We start from the raw sequence: 17001 nt of genomic DNA, 5'->3' as shown, positions 1-17001 counted from the left end.
ATCCAGGAGACATTTCTTCCTTTCATATATCCTTTTTCCTTCCTTCCTTCCTTCCTTCCTTCCTTCCTTCCTTCCTTCCTTCCTTCCTTCCTTCCTTCCTTCCTTCCTTCCTTCCTTCCTTCCTTCCTTCCTTCCTTCCTTCCTTCCCTCCTTCCCTCCTTCCTTCCCTCCTTCCTTCCCTCCTTCCTTCCCTCCTTCCTTCCCTCCTTCCTTCCCTCCTTCCTTCCCTCCTTCCACGGCTGAGTGGGTGGCCTGAGGATGAGTGGCCATTGTTGGCTGGATTCAATAGGGCTGATTAGGCAAGAAAAATGTGTGTTTAGGAGTGTGTTGAAAAACACGCAAGTGTGTGTGTGTGTGTGTATACTCTTGCACTAAGTACGCAGCATAAAAGATTCCAAAGAATCATGGGGGGATTGAAGAAAAGCAAGCAAGAAAGCAGACTTGCGGGTGCATTGTCATTTAACACCAACTTTCCTGACAACTATGAAAGTGTTTCAATTAGTTTTTTTTACCTGATATTTTTCACTCTGGCTAAGACTTTGGTCGACTTTTTTTCAGTCTGTCCCCATCAGTGCTCTGTGATGCAAACTTTTCTGCTCTTTTGGGTTTGACACCTTTTCCCGCTCAATCCTAAAATGCCCTCATTTGTTGTGATTGCAAAGGCTTCTAATCATTTGAGTGAAATCAATATATACGTAAATCAGCATAGCAAATGTGTTTGCAATCTCCATCCTCTACTACGTTACGTGTTGGCTGCGAGGAATCCAGCAATCATGTCGACAGGCGGGAGAGTAAACATTGTTTGAAATCAACAGGAAGCAGCGTAATGCCCTTTTAATTGATTCATTCTGTGCCTGTCTGTTTACTGAACAATCTAACGATGAGAGGGCCTCAGTGTTTACAAGCGCTTTGTTTAGTTCAAACCATAACACTCCCAGGGCCAGACCTGACGCTGGATCGTTGTGACAGACAGACAGACAGAGTGTGAGGGGCGGGGGGGGGACTCACCTCTCACACACACACTTCTGAAATGCTCTCATTATTTTCATTGAATATGTGAGAGATACAACAGTTGTAGTTAGGGAAGAGTGATTATCGAGCAAGTACCAGTTATCAGTATTGGGCCATCACGGCATTATTTTTAACTCGCTCGTGGAGGCTACTGATGCACACACACACACAATATATATATATATATATGCCTTCCGATGCATTAGTTGGTGCAATAATGTTACAGACTAACAGACCAGCAAATCATCATCTGCATCAGAAGAAAAAAGTTCTCGATTTGTTTTGATATATCGAAAGTACTCGTGGAGTGAATATTGGACTGAAATAAGTGGCATCCAACATACCCCGCTGCAATCTCTTTACAGTTGGCCAGTCTAAAAGTGCTACTGAAGTTTAAATTGCAGCCGCCCTCTCATAATATGGAGGGGTCTCTGAAAATTGAAAAAAAGACAGAGAAGACAAGGCGGGGGCCATGGTAATTAGACACACACAGAGGGGAGTGTGTGTGGTGGAGGAGAGCAAAGCTAAACACATCCAAGTCAGCTAGTAAAACCTAATGAAGGCTCAGTGCTAGGCTGGGGCACACACGCATTTCATGTGGTGGGAAGGAGGAGGAGGAGGAGGAGGAGGAGGAGGAGGAGGAGGAGGAGGAGGAGGAGGAGGAGGAGGGGGAGGAGGACGAGGAGGAGGAGGAGGAGGTCGAGGAGGAGAATGCATCGCCGGCCCATGTGCGTGTAACTGTGAGCGGTGGTGTCAAAGCAAAAAGGCGCTTTGACGCTCAGTGTCCGCTTCGGTTGTTCAATCCAAACATTTCGACACGAGAAAAAGTCTGAAAAATGGAAGCACTTGTGCTTCTTTCTTGAGTTCAACAAGAAGCCAGATGGCATCATCCATCCATCCAGCCGAGCTTAAAATGGGTGGATAAAAAAACACTGATGGACATCATGCAAATAACTCTCTGTGGCCACATTCGGTAATCTATCGTCAATATTGAATCAGTCCTATGTTTCAGCACGACAAACAGCATCTCCAAATGTTTAGGAGATCATCTGTACATTTCAAGCCTTGTTCATTAAAAACAATAGTAAGAGTCATTAAATATAGTTTGCAAAACAAATCAGTGTTTCTAAACAACTTCTGGCTTGGAGAGAAGGCACAATTTCATATTAAACTATGAAAATAAACCATCTATCATCGCTTTTGTCAAAACGTCATATGGCTATTAGTTTTTTTTCCTTTTTTTTTTACCCCGGTCTCATACCGTACGCCTAACATCATCGTGCTGTGGTGGGGGGCTAGGCTATAAAAAAATTAAAAAAAACAGGATGTGAGTGTAGGTTGACTTTTTGGGGGCCACATGTTGCACCTATCACTATACCAGCAAACAGATGGCCTCTCTGCTGTGGTCACTAATAAAAAAAAAAAAAAAAAGGGGGAGGAAAAATGTTATAGCCATGCGTTTAAAGAATTAATTTCAAAAACACACTAACACGTTTTAGTGCTATATTTATGTTGCGGCTCCAGTTGGCGCTCACTTCTGAGTTTGCCTGCTAAAGTACTTTTTGATACTATTTTGATATGTAGAAAGTAGCTGAATTCGTTCAAATGACTCAACATTGTTCAAGATGGTTCAGGAAGGAAAATATTCCAAATAACGATATTGTTCAATTCAATAATAAACATATTGTTGTCGTTAGCCTGTGTCTTTTTGGTCAGCTTGCTGTTTCGAGATAGCTAGAGAGTTGACAATGAATACAGCTGTGTCTACTTAATCCCGGCAATTTTCATTTTTATAAATTCCTTTGAAAACTACCACCCTAGGCGCTGTTTTGAAAAGATCAAATTGTTCCAATATCAGTGGTATTGTTAAGCAGTTAAAGCTGTGAGGCAGTCAAAGACAACGTCAACAAAAGACTAATGAGCAATTATCCTGTCTTCTGTAGTAAAGTGCTTTTATTCATGTCTTCAAAAAATTGTTTGGATGTGAAATTGCTGCCGCCGCCGCCGGTGCCCGAAGAGAGCACACAGGCCGTCCCTGTGGTGCCGTGCCGTGCCGTGCCGCGCAGCTGTGCGTGCTACTCTCGCTCGCCGCACTTTTGCTGCACAGACCCAATAAATAAACAAAATTAGACCCCAAGAAACAGATCAAATTTGCCAGCTGGGCAAACGTACAGTAGGTGGCCACTGGCCGGGACGGGTTTCGATGGCCCAGCTCAAAAGGTGAACGGGCTTCTTGTTGAAACTGATGTGTTTGAAGAGTAACTTTAGTCTGGATGGCAGCTAAACTCTAATGATGCTCTTGGAAGCAAAATGGACGCCTTTCAGCATGCACCGCCAATACTAATGTGCTCTAATGAGACAAGGTTCCAGGCGTGCGTGCGAGCGTGCGTGCGTGCGTGCGAGCGTGCGTGCGAGCGTGCGAGCGTGCGTGCGTGCGAGCGTGCGTGCGTGCGTGCGTGCGAGCGAGCGTGCGTGCGTGCAAGCGTGCGTGCGTGCGAGCGAGCGAGCGTGCGTGCGTGCGTGCGAGCGTGCGTGCGAGCATGCGTGCGAGCATGCGTGCATGCGGCTGTATTTACTCAGTCTGGCTGCTTGGACACACACAAAGTTGACTCATGAATCAATAAATCAACAAAGAGTCTTCAACGGTCTTCTTCAGTCTAAAAAAAAGGACACTTTAGGGGAAAAAGGCCTACACTTCTGTTCTAATCTTTTTTTGGGGGGGGGGGTTAATTCGCTAGTGTCGTTGAAGTGTGTTCCCTTTTCTTTTCTTTTTTCTTGCATTTGTTTCTAATGAACCAGTGAAGCGCAATTCTCCTAAAATGGCAAAAGTTCCTGAAGCGTCCACTGTGCAGGCGTCAGGCTTCCTGGGTGGTTTGTCAGTTTGTTGAGCTCACGTCATGTATGCATGTGTGTTTATTTAGTCTGCAAAGCGGAACAGAGCCTTGGCCCCGGCCAATTTTCTTTACATTGAGTGGAGGGGGAATGCGTTTTGCAGATGGAAAGAAGCTGTCAAACAAATTCAGGGCCAACAGTTACAAGAATCCCCCCCCCATGGTGATCATTACCAAGATTACCACTCAAATCTTGTCAGCACGAGTCGTACGGTAGGCCGAGTGTCGCGGGTTGGTCCACTCGGAAATTCTAATCTTTTATCCGTCTTTAGGGTTTGAAGCTCATGAGTGGAAACACATGCTGGATAGTTCAAGTGACACTAATAACATGCTTACTTGGAGCCGGAGCGAAATCCCACCTGAGCGCCGCGCGGCTACTACACACGCTAATGAGTGGAAAAGTAGCTGAGATTCATCGATTGGATTTAGGGGCGTCATGCCAGAGAAAGTGTCGAGGACAAGCTCTCACAACCAAGCACCACAGAAAGGTTCTCATTTTCAATGATTCAGTGTAAAAGGAGTTCTCCATTGCTGTCATCGTAATTAAGATGATCTCTGATCTAAATGATTGTTTCCTTCCAGGATATCCGGGTATCTGTTAACTTTGCCACATGTGTGCCAGATGCATCTTTTCTCCCGCTCGGAGCATTCAGATCTATCCGCTCATCCGTGTTCTAGACTACTTATCCGGTTCAGGGTCACAGATGACTTTAGGTGATAGGTATACTTTGCCCTGATTTGGTCGCTAGTCAATCAGAGGGCAGCATTTAGATCTATTTATGATATCAAAAGAATGTACTGTAATGGTGGCTGCAAAGGAAACAACGAACAAGAGTGAGTTCTTTTTTTTAGATTACTTGGTGAAAAAAAAAGAGAGAACCAATGTTTTAGATACTCCTTTGAATACGAGCACAGCCACTAGTGCTAGTGAAAAAGTGGGGGAGGAGCACTGAGTGGGGGCCTGGGGGTCTGGGGGGGGGGGGGGGGGTAATGCCACCCACTAAGGCAGTTGTGGGGGTTGGGCAGCTCACAGGAAACAGTTGTGGCTCCATCCCGGCCTCACACCGAGCAGCCCTGGGCCACCCAGTCATCGGCAGGCGAGACCCACCAAATGGTCCGAGCCCACAGAGATGTGTTTATTTTTCATCCTTTGCTTTGAGGGGAGGGAGGGAGGGAGGGAGCGGTGAAGGCCCACCGAGCTGTTGATGAAACCTTTGATATGTCAGCGTCACTTGCGGGAAATGTGTACACATACCTGCCTGTGTATAGTTACTAGGGGGTCCGAGAGGGTGTGGACACAAAGGAGTGTTTAGGCTTCGGGGGCTGGAAAACGGGAAGCCGTCCGTGCACGCTGAAGGCAAGGCTGAGCTGAATTATGGGTCATTCTCCAGCTGGCCGTTGACGTCATAGGGGAGAGAGCCACGGAATGCTTTGCATGTGGATGAATGTATGCTACCTGCGCTCTGATCATATAAGAGCTACAGTAAACGTCTGACCTGTGTTATTGGCCCAAAAGTTTATATTCCAAAGCATTGAATTAACCAAATCCTTCTTTTCCACCCTAATTTACAAATAATTTCTCTACAGAAATCCATGAATTGTTTTCTTCACATCCTGTCTCTTACAGTAGAAGTGAAATTACAGACTTTGTCATCACACTCATCCTGTTTAGTACTGTACCTTTATTATTATTATTATCATCATTAGTAGTAGTAGTATTTGTATGAGTAGTAGCAGTAGGGCCTGAACCAGACGACAATATTTTATAGCGCCACTTGACGGCGCTATAAAATCCCAGCGCGTGTTTTTTCTTAGAGAGGAAGAAGACGCGTCACAGTGACGACCAATCAGATCGTTAAAGACGAGGAAACAAATTCAATTCAAATCTTTGCTGCTGCTGTTGCGGTCGAGAGAATTGTCGTCCAACGCCCGCCCAGTGTGGTAAGACAAAAACAAAATACAGGTAGGAAAATTCGCTTATTTGACGAGAGTTTGACTAATATTACTGAAGGTTATGAAACAATTTCGCCTGACTTTTCAGAACTGTGACGTTACAAAGAGTCAAAATGGAGTCCAAATGGTCCAGGCTCCTTGTTGGACTCTCCGTTTATATTAGTCGAAGCGATGGTGAGTTCAAATGTTCTTTAAGACGTATTCATCGCCTTTATTTTTTGATGTGATCGACCTGTTGTTTACGTGCCGACATAGGGCGCGTTCATCGAGCCACTGTGAAGTCTATCGACACCGCCAATTCCACCATACTGACCGAGTGGCCCGAGAGAGATAGCACTCATGCCAAGGAGGTCAGTTCAAATCTGCGTCAATGGCAAAAGCAATATGAGATGTTGACCAATCAGAACATTCAAAATACTTCAGTTACTTGAACAATCTCCATTTGTCTTTCTTTCATCCAGCTGGGTTTGAACGAGTTTTGGGCACTCAATCAAGATCTGTGGGATCACATCCAGTCTACCATGAACAAATCTGAGGAAAATTCCCACAATCATCCGACAGAAAACGTGTGTTGATTTCTTTCTTTCAGTTTGTTACAAAATAATCCGTCTTGGCCGTTTTTGAAAAGTCAACATCGTGTTTGTGAGGTATCACGTGCTGTATGCACCACTGTTGTTCCGTGTTCTATTTTGCTGTAAAAAATGCTAAATGGCACTGTTGAGTAATGTCACAGTTGGGGGGGGGGGTATATATATATATATATGACAGTGACCCCAATATTCCTCTGTTTCTTCCGTAGAAATACGAGGGTCGACTGCGCTCATCCAGGATTCCGGCCCTGGCCTCATGTAGTACGTAATTAAAAGCATTGGTGTGACTTGTGATTGTGTGTTATGGATCTTGTCATCTAATGCCAAGCTTCCCTCCAAAAGCTGCCACACCAACCGTGGACAAGACTGGAGGCAAGGCAAATCATGCGCCGCCATCCCTTTCCTTCCCTCCAAATCACTCCTTGTCTTTTCATGGCTATTTTCCATAATTGACAAACGTTTGATTTTTGCCACTGTGGGAATGGCTGAAAGAATAACACTGGGGAATCAAACTGGAGGTGTCACTTTGTCAAATGACTTTGAAGCAATTTCTCTGCCGATGTTGTGACCGATCTGCCCGCCGCTGTCGAAATTTCAGGCGTTGGTCGGTCTCAGGTCAGACAGACCAACCGGTTCCAGCCTCAAACGTCTGTCCCTGAGCAGTCTTCTGCGGGAGCTTCAGGATCGAGTCCACTTGAACTTCCAACTAAGGCAGCCCTCACAAACTGTGGTTGGTCAAAACCCTAACCTCTAAACTATCAGGCCAACAATTGTTCTGACCGACCCCTCGTCTAGGGACTTCTAATGACCTGCGACGCAAGAGGGAGGCTAAACCAACCTCATCCTTTGTTCACGAGGCCATTAAGGAAAATGTTGAATCATCAAAGACTGTTCCATCTAAATCTTCAGGTTAGTTAGCCTGTTGGTCAGAAGATGGAGTATGTCTACCAAAGTTTTGATTCCTGTCCTTTTCGTAAGCTGTGGCCCATGTAAATTGTCGAAATACAGCAGCATTTCCATCTTAGGGAAAAAAAAAATCTCCGTGAAGCTTTTTGGGACGGTGTCTGCCCTTTGGCAAAATGTCCAAATCTTTGAGCCTCACCTTTGCTGTTCTGTTTCTTTCTAACATTACCTTGTGGTCTTTTCCTCTGAAAATCCCCCAAAGGAATTTCCTGCGATGTTTGTACACGGGCAATTTAAAGGCCTGCCGTGTTTTTCTTGCCCTGTGCAGGCCGAAGAAAGACCGTGGCTCCCCAGGAAGTCAACAAAGGCAACAAAAGACTATCTGTTGTCGTCAAGCCTCCCGAACGGCAGACCAAGAAGGGCAAGGTCAGTGGTAGTCACTTTTAATGGAACCTTCTGGCCTTCCAAGTGAACCTTTCTTTCCTCCGTTCCCTTTCAAAGTTCAAAGAGTCATGCCGACCCAACCAGCAATTCTATGACATGATCCAAGACTTTCGAGAGACCATGGAAACCATCCACTTATCCATCACCGACGTGGTACGTTTCGACGCGAGCGCCGTTTTGAGTCAATATTTACTAAGTGGTGGGTGCGTGTGAATTTTTCAAGATTGAGCCTCACAGGATTTGTGTATGCGTGCGCAAACGACCCCTCAACAAGCAAGGTGGGTTGGGTAGGAGCTGCTGCTGTGCCTTTCAAACGCCGTGAGCCCTTTCCTTTGTTTTCTCTTCTTCGTTAGAGCTGAATAAAAGGGAGATCGACGTGATCTCGGTGCCTGGCAGAGGCGCTGTGCTGGTCCACGAACCAAAGCAGAAAGTGGACCTGACAAAGTACTTGGACACCCAGATTTTCCAGTTTGACTATTCTTTTGATGAAACCTCCACCAATGACTTGGTCTACGGGTAAGGTCTTCTGTATTTGGCAATCAAAAGGAAAGCCTTTCATGATTGCGCTTAATTGTCAAATGAAATAGAATTGCACAATGTGGACATCATGCGAAATTGTTCATCGATTTGAGCACAAACGGTGCGGCAACACAGACAGAAAAACATTTTCTCGGCTCATTCAGATTGGTTCGGTTTTCTTTTGCGCGCGAGCTTCCTGTCCAAAACGATGAATCGTTTTGGATCTTCGCCGATAAGGTCAAATGAGTCGTGGCTTGAAAGTGCTTTTGATGCTGCGCTGTCCAGGTTCACCGCAAAGCCTTTGGTGCAGTCCGTCTTCGAAGGGGGCATGGCCACATGTTTCGCCTACGGGCAGACGGGAAGCGGGAAAACTCACGTGGGTGTCTTGCTGATGGAGGAGTCAAAAGTGGCCGATTGTGGCTTGACTTGCTTTCTGCTTGCCTTGCGCAGACCATGGGTGGTGATTTCACAGGGAAGCAGCAGAACTGCGCCAAGGGAATCTACGCCTTAGCTGGTGAGACTCCTTTGCGCATTTCCTGACACCGTCCATCCGTCCGTCCGTCCCCATTTCTTTCTTTTCCTCTCCAGCTCAGGATGTTTTTGCCTGCCTCAGTCAGAAGAGGTACGCCAGCCTCAACCTGTCTGCTTACGTCAGCTTCTTTGAGATCTACAATGGCAAAGTAAGATACATAGTGCTACTCAAGCACAGCCGTAACTTCATGTGTAATGAATGCACGTCTCTGCAGGTGTACGACCTGCTGAATAAGAAGACCATGCTCCGGGTGATGCAGGATGAGCATCAACAGGTGCAGGTGGTGGGCCTGGAGGAGGTCTACGTAGCCTCTGCACACGATGTCATTAAGATGATCCAGCTGGGCAGTGCTTGCAGGTAGCGGCTAGGACTTGAAACATTGCATAGGTTCCCCAAAAAAAAAAAACAACAACAATGAAATTGCTAAATCAGTCTTCTGTCGTTCTTGCCGTGACGCGAGCGGCTGAGAGCAGCGTGACTCTTTAACCCTAACCCCCCTTCCAGAACGTTTGGTCAGACGTCAGCCAACGCCAACTCCTCGCGCTCCCACGCCATTCTGCAGATCATCCTTAGGTACAACGACCGCGCCACCAGGCTGCACGGCAAGTTCTCCCTGGTTGACTTGGCGGGCAACGAGCGGGGCACGGACGTCAACAGCAACGACCGTGCCACCTTGGTGGAGACGGCCGAGATCAACCGCAGCCTCCTGGCGCTGAAGGTGCAGAGTTTACTAGGAATGCGTCAGGCACCCCCTTTTTTCTTTTTTCTTTTTGTTTGACCCGTTTTGTGTCGTTCCATTCTTGTCGTAGGAGTGCATCCGTTCGCTGGGCATGAACAGCGAGCACATTCCTTTCAGGATGAGCACTTTAACCAAGGTCCTCCGAGATTCCTTCATCGGGGAGAAATCTAGAACCTGCATGGTACGTCGACGTGTTCTGGGTGTTACTTGTGGTGCTTTTTCCAATCCACTCCCCTAAATTGCACCTCTCGTGGTCAGATCGCAATGGTGTCACCCGGTATGGGTTCTTGCGAATACACCATGAATACGCTACGTTATGCAGACAGGTACGGTTTCTAATTGATGGCAAACAATGTCTACTTGGCAAATTGGATTTTGCTTGGATCAATCCTATTTGAATGTAACAGAGTGAAAGAGCTGAATGCAAAGTCTGCGGACAGCGCAGAGGCCAAAAAACAAGAGCCGGAAATGTGCTCTTCGGATGAGGTCAGTCCGACGCTCGGCTCCTTGCTTTGAGTGTGGCCATCCTTTGGAGATTCCCATCAAAGACTAAAGAAGTTGACTTGTGTTCAAGGAAACTTCTGCGGTCACAGTGTATGAAGCCTTAAGTCATGTGGCTAACCTGGAAGAACAGGTCTACACGGAGTTGCAGGTAGCTTTTTGTCACTTACTATACGCCATACACATACTTGGAAAATGTCCTTTTCAATGCCTTTGATGGCTTCTTTGTTCAGAATGTTCATGAGAAAGCCAAAGACCTGCTGAACTCCATGGAGCAACCCTCGTATGACGTTGAGGCAGCTCTCCCCAACCTAATGGACTTTTCTCAGTCCTCCAAGTTAACAGGTGTGTGCAAATTCCGATTCACTCATTCTCAAGTCGAGAATGTGGGAATGAGTCATTTCAAGTAAGAGCTCGGTCTAACGCGTTGTTGTTGCTGCTGCTTCAATCCCAACAACAGAACTATTGATGACATTACATACCGCTTTGGTGGACGAGAGGGCCCGACTCAAGCATTGAGTCACAAAATGATATTTCCTAACATTGTTTGTCAATGAAATACCCGTTCTTGTTTTGGTTTACTGGGCTATTTCTCTGAGCACTGTACTGTTTTAAATAAAAATAAAGCACGAGGACTAATTAAAACCATTGTTTGACTTTTTCCCTCCTGCTGCACATCGTGTCCTTTGCATCATGCTCTGACCTTAAATCTGCACAGTGATGTTCTTTCTATAAAGGCAAGCATCGGCCAGCAGGAGCAAGTTATTTTTAATATCCCTCGGAATGAAAAAAAAAACAAACGGCGAAACATTGCTTTACCCATCCATAACTGTTGGCAAGCAAGGCTTGAAGAAGCCATTCCGAATGAACCTTGGCTTTCTCCTCCCTCCCTCCAACATGCCTCTTCGTAAGGAGACCGCTAGGTAGTGCTAAAGTTCCGAAGCAACACAAGAACGGTCGTGAATCGCTAGCGAAGAAAATGAAATCCTCCAATGAGCTTATCCGATTCAGCTGTCACTCACTCGAATTCGGGCAGAGGGGCTGGGCGACCCGACGAGACGAGACACCCGGAAAAGAATGATGGCGGACAAGTGGCTTCGCTTCTCCTTCCTCGCCCTCGGGGTCTTGTCGCTGTGTCTCGCCGCGTCCGGGGACGGCAGCAGCGGCGTGAAGAAGATGAAAATGCAGTTCGCCGCCGGGCCCTTACTCAAGTTCCAGATTTGGTAAACGAGACCAAATGTGGCGAGTCATCGCGAGCAGCTAGCATAACCTAGGAAGCTAAGGCTAACCGTTCGCGAGCTCATGCGTCATTTCAACGGATCATCTTTGAGTGATGCTCGTTGCAAGTGTTTGCCTGGGCCACCCCGGCGCGACGTCAAACGAATGCCGACCGACGTACCTGAAGCTTTTTTGAAAGGCTGGGAAAGAGTGATCGAAATAAGGAGCTCATGTTCTAAATCCCCTGCAGTTATTCGTAAAGCGCTTCGAATGATCTCCGCTCTGTGAGAGTCCCAGGTTAAAGGTTTGTGCATGTTTGTCTCCTTGCAGCATCTCCTGAGGGTACAAGCGGGTGTTTGAGGAGTACACGCAGGTCTTGTACCAGCGGTACCCAGACATCCGCATCGAGGGAGAGAACTTCCTTCCTATACCCGCTTATCGGTAAGATGATCTGCCGAGTCACGGGCGGTTTGTTTGTAAAACAGTCTGGATATTGCCAGATGAGCAAATTCTCATGAAAGGTGCCTCATTTTACAAGCCGGGCTTTTACTGCCGACTTGCTCATTTATCCAGTTCCAAATTAGGGCCATTGGAATGAGTACTTTTCAATCTCATCTTACCAAATGATCTCGTTGTCTGTCCGTGTGGCTCCAGTGTGTTATCAAGAGCCATGGGCGTCAGTCACATGCATCCATGTAGCACAAAGGGAATTGAACAGATCACATGGCCGACTTTAAAAGCAAGGATTGAAGTATTGTGTTTGTTGTCCTCCCCCCAGGCACATTGCATCCTTCCTGTCTGTCTTCAAACTGCTGGTGATCGGCCTGATCATTATTGGCAAGGATCCGTTCGCTCTCTTGGGCGTGCAAACTCCGGGTGTCTGGGAGTGGGGCCAGGGAAACAAGGTACGCACGCCAATGTCGCGCTCCAGCCTGTTTTTGTGACGCGGTGAGCATATCTAGGTCAAGGTGCGAGCCGAAGAACGCCTCGCCTCGGATGCCGAGCGCACGCACCCCGTGGGGTTGGTTTCATTAGCCAAGAGCAATGTTTGCAAACGGTCTGTGTCAGAGGCTGTTGTGGGTGCGTAGTCTTCGCTTTAGCTCAATCCTGTTGCATTTCTTTCAGATATACGCGTGCATGATGGTGTTCTTTCTCAGCAACATGATAGAAAATCAGTTGATGTCCACGGGAGCTTTTGAAATAACATTAAATGGTAAGGACCTTTGAACTCTTCATGTCAAAGCCAAAAGAAAATGGCGGTCGGTCGGTCGGTCGGACGTGCCGGCCTAGTTGCATCCTTACATATTTGTGTGTGTGTGTGTGTAGATGTGCCAGTCTGGTCCAAATTGGAGTCAGGCCACCTGCCCTCCATGCAGCAGCTGGTGCAGATCCTGGACAACGAAATGAAGATGAACGTTCACATGGACACAAAGCCGCTCCACCACTCCTAACAGTGTGTGGCCGCAGCCGAAAGCCCCTCCAGGTAACGTTTTCCACCTTGATGCCTTTCTGGTCTTTCTAACCCGTTGTCCTCCCCTCCAGGTTTGAGGTGGGCCGCTCGCAGGGCTGTGACGTGATGTTTATGAAGGTCTGCACTAAAGGCAGGACCACTGCAAGCGCAGACTGGATGCCCCCCCCATCATCGTCACCCCCTTTAGAGATGACCCGCCCCGGACACCAGAGCGGGCTCGATGGCGAGTCGGTCATTTTCTTGTACTATTCACTCAACATCTTCTCAGAGCAGGAGAGCAGATTCCCATCAAGTAGATTTGAATAAAACACTGAGCCAAAATGAACGGGTGCTCGGAAAGTCACTGCGCCACCTTTCTTTCATCGAGAAAAGCCTGCGTTATTCAAGTTGGTTGTATTCCAACTCATCCATCCGTGTGTTAGCTGTTTGAGCAGAGTTATGATAGACTCCATGTGACTGACCTTCTTGCATTGCGTTTTGAAACATGTCTTAATGAGAAGATACGATACTGGTGTAAGTGCACTGTGACTTCTTGAGCACTCTTGTCGAGTTCCTAAAAAAACCTATTGTTGTCCAAGTAGTAGCTAGCTTCAAGCAACTTGTTGTCAAACTAACGTTAGGGAGATTGTTCTGATTTGGGAGTCCTTTTTATATTTGCCAAACTGTCAAAAAGTGAATAAAAACCCATTGTAACCACGAAGCGGCAGAGGGTCTTCCGTTACAGACAGTCTTGGAGGCAGCCCCTGATGAAGGCACGCTCGTGCTGGCTCATCAGGACGTTGGTGCTGACCTCCAGCAGCTTCTTGCCAAAGACGCGGATGCTCTGGGTGGGCGCGATCTTCTGGTGCAGAGGTCTCAGAAGGCTCCAGTTGAGATGCTGGATGCACAGGTGGATCTTCACCCGAGCGGCCAGCACAAACAGCTCGTCCTTCAGCAGCGAAGGGCCGCTGGGCGGCATCTCTCTGGTGCATTTACACTGCGAGGAGGAAGGTGTTTTTTTTTTTTTTTGGACAGCAGTTCCTCGGATACGGAATATTACCTGAGCGCTGCAGCTGCCCACACTACACCGAGCCTGTTGCCCATTGGCCAGGAAGGAGACAAAAATGTGATCCTTCCCCAGGACTCGCACCCCGATGTGCTTGTTTAGGGACAAGAAGAGAGGAGGCAGATGAGGCGGCGGCAGCGTCTTCCAGCTCCAGCGACGGACCCTGGCCCCCGTCTCGTCTAAACACTGACCGCCGGAACTGTTGAGATTCAACCTAAAGCAAGCCCACCGTCGCTTTGAATGCCCGCTCGCTTCCTCAATGTCCCTCTTCCTTTTTTTACCATATGTTTCCGTTGCTGTGGTAACACGTGGCCGTGCCGTCGCATTGGAAGATGGCTCGGATGGCTCTGGGCGGCTTGGGGTTGTTGTCAAACACGATGCAAACCCTTTCCTTCTTTTTGGTGACGACAAAGACCAGAGCCAAGATGCCTCCCGGATAACTGATGGGGAAAGACGAGACGAGGATGACGGACGGACGGACGGACGGCACGCTACGCTACAAATTGTTTTGCAGAGCGCCTACTAGAGCTGAGCAGAGCCGTCCGGGAACAAGTTAAGAAAGGTCCTGCCGTCCGTGTAGCATTTCTGTTGAAATTCTCCTTCCTGTAAACGCAGAGATGGTTAACGTGAGCGGCTGCCTACCTGCCTGCCTGCCTGCCTGCGTGCCTGCCTGCGTGCGTGCGTGCGTTTTCTCCCCTTTTGATGACATATGCCAAAGAGAGGTGGCTTGTGGTCACAAGCGGACTTGGTCTCCTCCTTTTTGACTTGCACAACATTCTCAGCAACGTCCGTGAGCATCCAGGCGCCCTCTTCTGGGGTACCGGCGAGCCTGAAGCTGAGGATTTTGGCTTCTGCGGCTACGAGGCAACGGGTTAAGACGATACTTCTCTGAGCGGCCATGAAATGCTTTTCTGCACTCACGGGCTTCTGCCTGTTGCGAGGCGTTGTCCCGCCTCAACCCTGCCAGTTCCCTGACACAGCACATTGCTTCCGTTACTCCATTGTTTGTGTGTTTGGATAAAAGTCCTTACATGAGTCCACGTGAAAGGTCGCTAATATTTCGGGCGTTCTTTTTGTCTTTGTTTTCGAGCAGCGCGTCTCCCAGGTCGCTGGGCTTTTCTTCCCGCCAGGCCAAGTCATCTGCCGAGGGCCTCTTCCTCACCAAGGCCATGCACAGCCTCCTGCGCTGGGCGCAGCAAAAGGCCGACACCGCCTGGACGCACGCACGCACGCACACACACACAGTCCGGCCGTGAGCTTTGCGCCACTAAGCAAACCGTAAGAACATTTTGCATCTCGTGTCCAGTCTATCTCACCTGTATCTCGTCTTCCCATCTCACATCCAGTACAGGCCTGGCGGTCCTGTGGCAGTATTCACATTTTATCGGGCACTCAAACGGAGGCTAGGACCACACACACACACACACACACCAAAAAGTTGTTGTTGCTGCTGCTAAGATTAGCCTGTGTTGTTCGTGGAAGTTACAGACAGACAGAATGCATTTAAAAAAAAAAGGATTTGAATACCTCCAAATGTGCAGCTGCGTTGGCAAGTTGGGGGTTGTCAGACTCGCGGTGGTACCTCAGGACTCCTGCTCTGATGCAATTGGTGGGCGGGTCACTGAAAGCCTGACGGAAGCCAAACCAAATGACATCAGCACGGCCAGCCTCCCTGCTCGCATTCTACTTACAAAATTGTTCAGGTCGCGCAGGATCTCGCAGATATCGTGCTCTAACTTTGCAACTGCATTTTCTAAGGACAAAAACATGGTCGTTGAATAAGGGATGTGTGCGCTTCCGCCCCCCCTCCCCTTCTTAGATCCAATTGACTCACTGGAAATGCTGGACCTCATGGTTTTCAGTTTTTTCTTCTTCCGCTCCACACTGCTGTCGCTTGTTGTGCAAAGCTTCTATGCTGGAAATATGAATAAGTGGTTAAAGCGCTTCAGATTCTGGCTTTGAATCCCTTCGCAGTCTTCAAGTTCTTCCTTACGCTTATGTGGGATTTGAATGAGAGTGTCCTGACCCAAATAGCAAAGAAAATGGATAGATGCACATATTTTATTCCGAGTCATGTCATAATGTCTTCTCAATGAAGTTTTTAGAAAGGGTGCATTTGACAGGAACGTTCCAATATCACCTTAGAAGCAATTCAACAGTCATTTGGATCATAAAATGAAATAGAAGTTGCAAAATGAAGACGCAATTTTGTGCAGACTCACCCACGCTTCAGGCATGCACACATGCACGCACGCATGCATGTAATAATGCCCTCTATTGTTGCTCGTAACCATGGAGATGAACGACCGACCGACCCGTGGCTATTATGTGTCACCGTAGCAACCTCAATCGGATATGAGATGTTGATGAGTAGCTATTCTTAGTTAATCATTTGTCTTTATTTGTTTTCAGGTGAACCTGATTTCAGATAGCGATTTAACCATCCACCCACTTTTTTTGCTCTTCCAAGAGTCGTGGGTGAACTGGAGACTATCCCAGTCCAACAAGTTCAATGAACCTTGCTTGCAGGTTTTGGGGGATGTGCAAGGAACGGTCCACACCGAAAGGCTGGAGCCCGACATTTCAACCCAGAATGAATATGCGTTTCAAGTGATACGATGCAAAAATAAAAGAGCTCACCAAAACTGCCATGTAGTGGCTGCTCTGGAACGTTTAAGCGGCAGCTGAACTTTGCTCTGTTCTCATGGGGAGAGAGAGAGAGAGAGAGGCCTTAGAGGAAATGAAACCTGGAGGGGAAATAAGAAATAAATCAATGACATCGCCTTTTACTGAACAAGAAGAGCCAATGGATCGTCACGACAAACCCTTGATTTGTACTTTCATTTATGAACCTGCAAACGTCACGGAGTAAGAGCAATGTTATACACGGTCCCTCCAGCAGATGGCGCTAATTAACGAAGTAATGCTGGCTCAACAAGCTGCACGGACAACGTTGTGTGAAAAATGCCACTTGGGGACTTTTTTTTTTCCCACCACTCCAAAGGGATATTACAATATAGCACACGTCTTTTCAGCAGGTGGAAAGAATCAAGTCGAAATAGTGACAAGCATTTTTTGAGTTGGAGACTGTGGTGTACGAAACGCGAGCATGATGTCCAAATGGTCATCTTTCTTTCTGATCGCTATGTTTTCCAAGCAAGCCAGCCAGCCAGCCACACAGCCA

The 17001-nt window shown here is 47.6% G+C and overlaps 3 protein-coding genes across 9 annotated transcripts; 2 read left to right on the top strand and 1 right to left on the bottom strand.

Annotated features, from left to right (window-relative positions):
• The first annotated feature begins 5122 nt into the window (after nucleotides 1-5122).
• On the top strand, nucleotides 5123-10728 carry kif2c (kinesin family member 2C). Of its 3 annotated transcripts, XM_085930402.1 has the most exons (23): nucleotides 5124-5865; nucleotides 5944-6029; nucleotides 6111-6205; nucleotides 6317-6421; nucleotides 6655-6706; nucleotides 6788-6817; nucleotides 7044-7175; nucleotides 7241-7354; nucleotides 7677-7774; nucleotides 7850-7945; nucleotides 8016-8070; nucleotides 8146-8308; nucleotides 8597-8687; nucleotides 8762-8825; nucleotides 8900-8991; nucleotides 9058-9200; nucleotides 9348-9561; nucleotides 9653-9763; nucleotides 9841-9908; nucleotides 9990-10068; nucleotides 10157-10234; nucleotides 10317-10428; nucleotides 10544-10728. In XM_085930402.1, the coding sequence occupies exons 2-23, from the start codon at nucleotides 5969-5971 to the stop codon at nucleotides 10600-10602; spliced, it is 2112 nt and encodes a 703-aa protein (XP_085786528.1). In that variant the 5' UTR covers nucleotides 5124-5865; nucleotides 5944-5968; the 3' UTR covers nucleotides 10603-10728. The 3 variants fall into 3 exon arrangements, with proteins under 3 accessions (XP_085786530.1, XP_085786528.1, XP_085786529.1); XM_085930404.1 differs by lacking the exon at nucleotides 6788-6817 and having other exon boundaries at nucleotides 5123-5865; XM_085930403.1 differs by lacking the exon at nucleotides 5124-5865 and having other exon boundaries at nucleotides 5872-6029.
• A 375-nt stretch (nucleotides 10729-11103) lies between these two features.
• On the top strand, nucleotides 11104-13468 carry selenot1a (selenoprotein T, 1a). Its single transcript, XM_085930192.1, has 6 exons — nucleotides 11104-11306; nucleotides 11632-11742; nucleotides 12080-12206; nucleotides 12427-12514; nucleotides 12628-12784; nucleotides 12844-13468. The coding sequence occupies exons 1-5, from the start codon at nucleotides 11161-11163 to the stop codon at nucleotides 12750-12752; spliced, it is 597 nt and encodes a 198-aa protein (XP_085786318.1). The 5' UTR covers nucleotides 11104-11160; the 3' UTR covers nucleotides 12753-12784; nucleotides 12844-13468.
• Nucleotides 12925-16605, bottom strand: LOC147045719 (uncharacterized). 5 transcript variants are annotated; one of them, XM_085930188.1, is made up of 13 exons: nucleotides 16040-16102; nucleotides 15811-15957; nucleotides 15652-15732; nucleotides 15509-15570; nucleotides 15345-15446; nucleotides 15134-15220; nucleotides 14849-15030; nucleotides 14739-14788; nucleotides 14516-14674; nucleotides 14341-14422; nucleotides 14099-14257; nucleotides 13812-14031; nucleotides 12925-13748 (listed from the first exon to the last, which is right to left on the bottom strand). In XM_085930188.1, the coding sequence occupies exons 3-13, from the start codon at nucleotides 15668-15670 to the stop codon at nucleotides 13491-13493; spliced, it is 1380 nt and encodes a 459-aa protein (XP_085786314.1). In that variant the 5' UTR covers nucleotides 15671-15732; nucleotides 15811-15957; nucleotides 16040-16102; the 3' UTR covers nucleotides 12925-13490. The 5 variants fall into 5 exon arrangements, with proteins under 5 accessions (XP_085786314.1, XP_085786312.1, XP_085786315.1 ...); XM_085930186.1 differs by lacking the exons at nucleotides 15811-15957; nucleotides 16040-16102 and adding an exon at nucleotides 16458-16605; XM_085930189.1 differs by lacking the exon at nucleotides 15811-15957 and having other exon boundaries at nucleotides 16040-16057.
• Nucleotides 16606-17001: the final 396 nt, after the last annotated feature.

The sequence above is a fragment of the Syngnathus leptorhynchus genome, chromosome 14 (genome assembly GCF_054491065.1).
Source record: "Syngnathus leptorhynchus isolate UIUO chromosome 14, UIUO_Slep, whole genome shotgun sequence".
In the NCBI taxonomy this organism is placed as follows: Eukaryota; Metazoa; Chordata; class Actinopteri; order Syngnathiformes; family Syngnathidae; genus Syngnathus; species Syngnathus leptorhynchus.
Note: the sequence above shows the minus strand (reverse complement) of the source record. Positions and strands in the feature narration are given on the sequence as shown.